General features: G+C 34.8%; 1 protein-coding gene across 1 annotated transcript in view; it reads right to left on the bottom strand.

Annotated features, from left to right (window-relative positions):
• Nucleotides 1–4,400: 4,400 nt before the first annotated feature.
• Nucleotides 4,401–9,625, bottom strand: part of LOC117344636 — a 45,887-nt gene continuing 40,662 nt past the window's right edge. Inside the window, exons 26-28 of the mRNA XM_033907462.1 lie at nucleotides 7,648–7,766; nucleotides 7,173–7,336; nucleotides 4,401–5,991 (exon numbers count right to left, since the gene is read on the bottom strand). Of these exons, the coding sequence (XP_033763353.1) occupies nucleotides 5,808–5,991; nucleotides 7,173–7,336; nucleotides 7,648–7,766 (467 nt within the window). The 3' untranslated portion in view covers nucleotides 4,401–5,807. The remainder of the gene's footprint in view (nucleotides 5,992–7,172; nucleotides 7,337–7,647; nucleotides 7,767–9,625) is intronic.

The raw sequence follows: 9,625 nt of genomic DNA, 5'->3' as shown, positions 1-9,625 counted from the left end.
AGAAATAAGCGCAAAAATATAGTGATGTACAACATAATGCATGGATTGTCACCCCAATACTTCCAATATATCCTTATTTATATCAGTAGAAATGTATGCAAAGCATAGTCATTCTAATATTAACACTCGCTTGCAAGGTTGTCCTGATTGTGATAAACTTATAAACATACAAATACAAAATTAAGTCCAATTGTTCATTGGTAAATCGAGACACTTTAATATCCATATGTTTTAATAATATAAACCAATGCATTATATTATTACAATATACTTTATACTTTCATTTTTGTTTCATTATCCAACTTTCATTTTTCAAAAATGCATAAAATGTCCTGAAAGATCTCTTCATTCTCATGTGTCATATGTGTCATCAGTTGCGTATGCCTGTCTGTTGTATATTTGTGTAGATTCTGTACATATTTGTTTGCTATTTAGTAATTATTCTGGCAATTTATAATATAATTCTTGCCTTTTTAAATTACATATATATTATTATCACTAACAGTTTAGACAGGTACGACCTGTGCATAAATGCACGTGGACTTATTGTCAATGCCAGTCAACGACTGATTCTTGTATAAAGTTTATATTATAAATATTTTGATGATCAAATGTTAGGTATACAGGTATATTAGCACAATTTATATGAATTAAGTGTAGATATTTATGTTATCTCCATTTAAATTTAACTGTTTCTTATACGTGAATATTTTCATTTCAAAGAAATTGTATATATCTAAATATATTTAAAAGACCCACTAGCCACCTTGCGAGAGTATTTATATAGGTTTTGCCTGTTTTATTCAATCCTATCGACTTGTAACAACTAATGTCAATAAAATTTGTTGAAATGAGTTAAGGGCACAGAGTATGCAACGGTGTTGTAGTACCGTATGGGAGTTACAAGGGCTACGTAAGGGTTATGTATAGGTGTTGTAGTATGGTATGGGAGTTCCAAGGGCTACGTAAGGGTTATGTATAGGTGTTGTACTACGGTATGGGAGTTCCAAGGACTACCTAAGGGTTACGTATAGGTGTTGTAGTATGGTATGGGAAATCCAAGGACTACCTAAGGGTTAACGTTATGTATAGGTGTTGTAGTATGGTATGGGAGTTCCAAGGTAAGGGTTATGTATAGGTGTTGTAGTATGGTATGGGAGTTCCAAGGACTAGATATGTACCTTGAACCCCTCGAGTATAATTTTACTTATTGTTTTGATAGAAAATGAATATCGGTTTGCATGTGGAACGAGAAAGTATTTGTATGTCATGTTATGGAAGGGAAGACTATATATATATATACGTACTCACCCATGTCAGTCTCATGCTTTTGAAAGGTTTGATTCACAGCTGTGTAGTAGTATAAAATTTGTATTTTAAATTATTATTAAATGTTTTAGGAAATGCTGTAATTAATCTGTAATGTTATATTTATGTGACTTCTGTATATCTACAAATTTGCCAGATATTTTAATTGTTATATGTCAATATTCAGAAATATTGTGTTTTGGCTATTCAGGAATATGTAGTGAAAGTGTAGGAGCGAGAAAAGTCCATTACGAATCGGTAAAGATAGACACCACTGCATATAATATGTAGGATGAGTTGTTCTAGGTTGTTTTAAGTTGTTCTCAGTGCTTTCTTTAGACAATTTTAAAGTTATAAAAGTAAAAGATCAATGTATATGGAATCCATGATATGGTTAAGGAAAGAATATGTACTCCTTCCTTATGTATATTAGCATTATGCAATAATAATAATGACTTCTTTGTATTGTTAAGATGTGTAATCTTGTTTTATTCTAAAGATAATTTGTAATTCGAGATAGTGTGTAAGAAGAGTACATGTGGTAAAATTATATCTGTCAAGGTTGAGAGTTGTTTCCCTTGAGTGTGAGGGAGTTTTTACTGTATATGTATATTTGTCTATTGCAGTGTATTTTTACTTACTTAATAAATGGTTAACCGTCGACTGAGTTATCTTCGTGTTTGAAACCACCTGTACCATTGGCGCCCATGTAGGGACTCGGGGAAAATACTCAACCTTGCTCCACAAGCATCGCTGTTACCCCTGGAAACTCGAGAACGAGTTCTTTCCTGGAGGGGAAGTATGTAACCCTGGTTTGGTTTGGTTTGTTTTTGTTTAACGTCCTATTAACAGCCAGGGTCATTTAAGGACGTGCCAGGTTTTGGAGGTGGAGGAAAGCCGGAGTACCCGAAGCAAAACTACCGACCTACGGTCAGTACCTGGCAACTGACCCACGTAGGTTTCGAACTCGCAACCCAGAGGTGGAGGGCTAGTGATAAAGTGTCGGGACACCTTAACCACTTGACCACCCTGGTAAATACTAGCCTGCAATATACCGCTCGGCTAAAGAGGCTAGAGAGACCTTCTCTTTAGCTCGATCGTTGAGCGTAAGACTAGTAAGCCAGGGGTCCCGGGTTCGATCCCTAGCGGAGGCAGTAATTTAAACTAAATTAATCCTGCGCCCTGTTACAGCTGTTTAGGAACCCGTGTATTTTACAGATGGTTCTTAACCATCGACAAAACTTCTTGTTCATGTCAATAACATAGAATGTTAAATCTACAAGATGGCATGTACAAAACTTCTGATTCAGTAGAATTATTATTTCGGGACAGAACTTATAATAGATTCTGAAAATTGAGGATATTACAAAGGAGAGCATCATACCCCAGTATGTCAATAAAACATGTTTTGAAAACTCACTTCTTGACACAAGTTATTTTATCATTAGATCCTGACAGAAACCTAAGTAGGGATTATGACATCAGGGCCCAGTTGTTCAAAGTGTGATTAGGTTAGTTTAACAACGATTTTTAAATCCCGATAAAATCATTTCTGGTAAAACTAGCTTGGAACAAATTCAGGGTTCATACGGATTTTGTCAAACCAAATTCAAGGCCTTTTCAAGGCTTTTTCAATGTCTTAATTAAATATTCAAGGCACATTTTACCCGTCATCTAAGTCATCTTGAGAGGAAACAAGAGAACAAAAAGGAAACTTATAACTATCCACTTGATAAAAATACAACTTGACATGGTAATTATTAACGTCTGTATGGGAGGCGACATAGACAAAGTTGAATCCAAATGATCAGTGGCCAAGGTTTCACTTATCCTAATGAAACCTTAATATTCAAGGCTTTATCAAGGCTGTAAATCAATTTTCAAGGTTTTTCAAGGCCCAAGGTGAAATTCAAGACTTTCTCAGGGCCCAAGGTGAAATTCAAGACTTTCTCAAGGCCCGTGCTAAACCTGAAATTTGAGAGTTTAGCGCTCGTCAGTCTCTTCCTACCTGCTTAATGGTAAAGAATACATACACTCAGGTTTTGAAGTAAAGAAGAACTGAGATTTTTCAATAATAAGTTATTATTAAGCTATAATCACGTTTTGAACAACTGATAACTGATCTTGACAGTGAATGTCATTTTAGGTCACCGGGTCCGAATTCGAAGGACAAGTGAGCTCATGTCATGGCGATGTTCCCTAAAATCAAAGTACTGCAAGTACTGTAAACGAACATTATTGTTTAATTCAAAATCAGTAACCTTTTAAGTTTAAAGTTGATAAATTGACTGAAAAAGATTTAGGAATTAATTGCTTATAATGTGAAATGTCAGTGCCGTTTTGAAACGATCGTATATATGTTTCTGCAAGGACCTAAATGATATTGGAAGTAAGCTGATCTATGGATACAAATAAAATGTTAGTTTTTTTCCGGAAGATCTCATCAGTTAGAATACTGTCAAGACTATGTAACCTTCTTCTGCCAACTTTCCAATATGCACTATATCTAGGCAATGGACCAATTCCTAGAGAGGCCCTTTTTCAACTTATAATGCTGAAAAATGGTACATTGACATGTATATATTTTTCCATTGAAAGCCAAAACTAGATTATCGGCATGATATGATATATATTACCCCAGAATAATGCTACCAGGCAAATATGAGCGATATCGATTGCTAAATTCCAGAGAGGAAGTCGTTTTTATCAATTAAGCCAAATTGACCCCTTTTGGCCCCGCCCCTCGGCCCTCAGGTGGTCAGCCCCACCATTTGTACAACGTTTAATCCCTACCCCAGAACAATGTTACCAGTCAAATATCAGTGATATCGATTGCTGAAGTTCCAGAGAAGTCGTTTATATCAATTAAGCAAAATTGAACCCTTTTGGACACGCCTCTCAGTCCCCAGGGGCCTCAGCCCCACCATACATACAATTTTCAATCCCCACCCCATAATGATGCTACCCTTTAAATTTTGTTCAATTCTGATCAGCGGTTATGAAGTAGTCAATTGTTGACGGACGATCGACAGACGGACGACAGCTGGTCCTTCGGACCAGGTGAGCTAACAAAAATAACACTAAATAAAATGAATATTATAAAAGATGTATATTCACTTATTCATTAGATACATGTATGTCTCATAACTATGATAAATCAATATAATCATTCAAAAATTTTAAAGATTACAATCTTAAAGTCTCAATATTACTGATAATGATGTTGAAACAAGACGCTCATGTCCAAATAGATGGTATATTTAAAACACTACATTTCCATGTGCTGCACTTAGCTGGTCAGGAACCATAATCATAACATAAAGATCCACTTAATGTCAGGAAATAATGGCACAACATCCACTTATATCAAGATACATATCAAATTGCAATACATGTAGTTTCCAAATGCATGGACGTATCAGATTGTTGAGTCCCACAAAATAATGAAAACGAAACTTCTATAAATAATTATGATTTTACAGAAGAGAATTTGCAGGTGACCAAGTTATTACACAGGAGACTTAATATGTTTATAAGTCAGGATCTCCAACGAATACCTTTGCTGTCAACTAAATATCATCATCAAAATTAACTTTATTATTTGTTTCCTATAACTGAATTTGATAACAAAATTTATACGGAATAATTAACAATGTGTCTATTATTACACAACAGGTAGGTCTGGATCACAATTATTATTTGATATCATGTGAACATAATAAAGAATAATTATATACACACAAAATAATTAAAACTGTTGTTTAAAGAAGCTGACACCTGTATTTGGCATGACATATTTTTAATGTTGTCATGCCATCATGTGTCACCATATCACTTTATTTCACACATAGCCTCACACATGACAGGTGTAGGAATATGTACACCAGAAAACGATGTACTCCAAAATAGCATGGAGGTTAAACACAGTTGGTGTTACATTACATAATTTGTGAAAAGTAATAATCTATTTTAAAACAAAAACATTTCTAACATTAAGCTTTAAATATGACAGGATTACAACACTCTGTCAGTATTACCACTGACTAAAGAAAGTGTTATGTTGTTTTGAAAAATAGTTCTCTTGTTACAAAAAGGAAGCTTTCTCATCTCATCCGAGGTCATGAATCAGGATCAAGTCACATTCGGGGAGTTCCAAGAGGATTAAACTATTAGCTGGTCAGGTACTATAACCATATTTTGGTGATAAATGTTTTTAGACACATATTTTAAGCCATTTTTTCCCTATTAAGCGCCAAGCATGTACCAATGCTCAGAAAGAGAGGTTTTTTACTACATTGATGAACCTGTGGTAGAACTAACCGAACACAAATGATACTTCATTGAAAATAACAAAGTATACAGCACTTATTTTTACAAAAGATTAAAAATAACAACTGAATTTCGTCATTTTGAATATACCTATTTCACAATTGTTCTTAACAAAAATAAGTCCAAGTCTGAATAGATGTAAGTCAACATGTCCCCGGTAAGGGAAATATCTACAGCTGAGTACGGTTCTGGACTTCACTGGAACAGTTAGGACATTTCTTGGCCTTACGACCTCCACAGTCAGTACAGATTTTACACTGACATGGCATCAACTGATAACTGGCCTGGTCCTCATTACATGACATACACAGATTGGAGGGTGGTGCTGCAGGCTGCTTTTTGTGTCTCACATCTCTGTAAATATCAAACTTAGGATCAATTTTTACATTTATTTTTAATTCACAATTTTGGTTGACCTTTAGTCATGGAAGCTTCATGTCAAAGTTCATTAAATTTGGTTCAGCGGTTTTGGAGAGAAAGTTGAAATTGTAAATTGTTTTAGGAGGGATGACAATGGACAAACGGCGGTTAGAATAGGTCACTTGAGACTCTCTCTCACGTGACCTAAAAACCTGTTTCCACTAACTCTACTGATCCTTTATTTTAGTGCCTACTCTGAAATGTTTTTGGTCATTTCCAAGGAAGGGTTATTGAAGTAAAGATTCCTATAATAACATTTGGTAAAAACTATTAATTACTATTAAGTAGTAAATGTAACAGGGGATTGTAACATCTGTCCCCCAAACGACCCCTGCAGTTTTCGAGTAACATAATGAAAACTTTGGCCTTAACAGTCACCTGAGTGTTAAACATCTAACTATCTTCTATGTATTTACAATGTAATTCTAAAGTTCCCATATAAATAATAATAAAGTTTAACCCATCCTCATAATTCTAACAAATTTTGAATAATTTTCATTGGAATTATACTCAAAAATGTAATCTTCCTATTTAAAATATTGTAACATTCAGCCCCCTCCCCAGGGGAAAACATGAGACTCGGGGGCCGTGACATTTACAATTTTGATAAAGCACCCTTCCATCCATGTTTTTGATTCTAGCCATATCGGCGTCTTGAGAAGATTTTTGAAATTTCAGTCAATTTGACTTTTTTTGTCCCTGCCCCTTATTCCCCTTTGAGCCAGCCATCGTCAATATGTGCACACCATGGTAAAACTAAAGTCTGAATAATTCTAAATGGAAATGAAACAAATTCTGCTCAAAAATACAATTTTTCTATATAAAATATTGTAAAGTTCAGTCATCTTGGATTTCTGACCAACCCAAAAAATAACAGCACTTGGTCAGGACCATCTCAGAATCGTTCCAGGTAAGTTTGAGCTGAATTCCAATAGCGGAACTTGAGAAGTTTGAAATGTGAAAGTTTACGCACGATGGATGGCACATGGCGAATGATGACAGATGAAACATACTGGCAATAGGTTATTGTGACCCTTCAAGTCAGATGACCTAATAACATAAAAATGATCTTTTAAAGGTTTGAAAAGAGTCAACCATGTCTTGGTCAAACTTACTTTTCCTGCAGGGCTGTGCGGATCTTTTCCTTCACATGTTCATTTGTACACTCCTCGAGGGGAGTCTTCTCATCCAAGTTACGTGCATTGTACTTCACACCACGATGGATCAGTTTGAGAGCAATCTCTTTCTGCCTTTGTACACTCTCTTCAGAAGGCATTGACTGGTGTAAAATGTAAAGTATAACATTCATTGAAGCACTGTAAAGTGTGACACTGTAAATTGTAACAGTTTATTCAATTATATGCTGTTCACTAATGCATTTTGTTTAAGTCTAAATTTACTGTGGAAAATTCAAGACATTCAAAAAACAATGCCCTTAAAAGAAACTTCTAGCAAATAAATACATATCCTGGTTAAAGACAATAAATTGTCCCAGAGCCAAAGTGTTAAACCGAGAGTTACTGACATCATGCTCTCAAACAGCCTTGACCTCACAGCTAGTCTAGACTGGTTTATGAGAAATGAAGCTACCTGTTGGCTCTCAGAGTTGTCTCCCCTGAGACACAAGTGTAGTGCGTTATTTCCCATATCGTCCATGCTGTCCACGTCTACAAGAGGCTGATTGGTGGAAACAGGTTCAATGCCATCGTCTACAAAATAATATTACAAACAAGTATTAACAGGTAAAATACAAACATCTAGGATTTTATGAATTCACAAAGTTTTAAAACAGTAGCTTCATTGTTCATATATTAGGATCCATTCAAAAACAATTAAGTATCAATCCAATATCAAAATCCATTAAAAAAATTCTATCTCCGCAAAATAACTTTATATTTCTAAAATTTAACCATTACATAATGACAGGATCAGAGACAATCATAACTTTAACCATTATATACTGACAGGATCAGAGACAATCATAACTTTAACCATTATATACTGACAGGATCAGAGACAATCATAACGTTAACCGTTATATACTGACAGGATCAGAGACAATCATAACTTTAACCATTATATACTGACAGGATCAAGGACCATCATAACGTTAACCATTATATACTGACAGGATCAGAGACCATCATAACTTTAACCATTATATACTGACAGGATCAGAGACCATCATAACGTTAACCATTATATACTGACAGGATCAGAGACAATCATAACTTTAACCGTTATATACTGACAGGATCAAGGACCATCATAATTTTAACCATTATATACTGACAGGATCAAGGACCATCATAACGTTAACCATTACATACTGACAGGATCAGAGACAATCATAACTTTAACCATTATACACTGACAGGATCAGAGACCATCATAATTTTAACCATTACATACTGACAGGATCAGAGACAATCATAATGTTAACCATTATATACTGACGGGATCAGAGACAATCATAACGTTAACCATTATATACTGACAGGATCAAGGACCATCATAACTTAAACCATTATACACTGACAGGATCAAGGACCATCATAATTTTAACCATTACATACTGACAGGATCAGAGACCATCATAACTTTAACCATTATATACTGACAAGATCAGAGACCATCATAACTTTAACCATTATATACTGACAGGATCAGAGACAATCATAACGTTAACCATTATATACTGACAGGATCAAGGACCATCATAACGTTAACCATTATATACTGACAGGATCAGAGACCATCATAACTTTAACCATTATATACTGACAAGATCAGAGACAATCATAACTTTAACCATTATATACTGACAGGATCAGAGACAATCATAACGTTAACCATTATATACTGACAGGATCAGAGACAATCATAACTTTAACCATTATATACTGACAGGATCAGAGACAATCATAACGTTAACCATTATATACTGACAGGATCAGAGACAATCATAACGTTAACCATTATATACTGACAGGATCAGAGACAATCATAACGTTAACCATTATATACTGACAGGATCAGAGACAATCATAACTTTAACCATTATATACTGACAGGATCAGAGACAATCATAACGTTAACCATTATATACTGACAGGATCAGAGACAATCATAACTTTAACCATTATATACTGACAGGATCAGAGACAATCATAACGTTAACCGTTATATACTGACAGGTTCAGAGACAATCATAACTTTAACCATTATATACTGACAGGATCAGAGACCATCATAACGTTAACCGTTATATACTGACAGGATCAGAGACAATCATAACTTTAACCATTATATACTGACAGGATCAAGGACCATCATAACGTTAACCGTTATATACTGACAGGATCAGAGACCATCATAACGTTAACCATTATATACTGACAGGATCAGAGACAATCATAACTTTAACCATTACATACTGACAGGATCAGAGATAATCATAACGTTAACCATTATATATTGACAGGATCAGCGACAATCATAACTTTAACCGTTATATACTGACAGGATCAAGGACCATTATAACTTTAACCATTATATACTGACAGGA

The sequence above is a fragment of the Pecten maximus genome, chromosome 16 (genome assembly GCF_902652985.1).
Source record: "Pecten maximus chromosome 16, xPecMax1.1, whole genome shotgun sequence".
Classification (NCBI taxonomy): Eukaryota; Metazoa; Mollusca; class Bivalvia; order Pectinida; family Pectinidae; genus Pecten; species Pecten maximus.
This window is presented reverse-complemented; position numbering and strand designations above follow the sequence as displayed.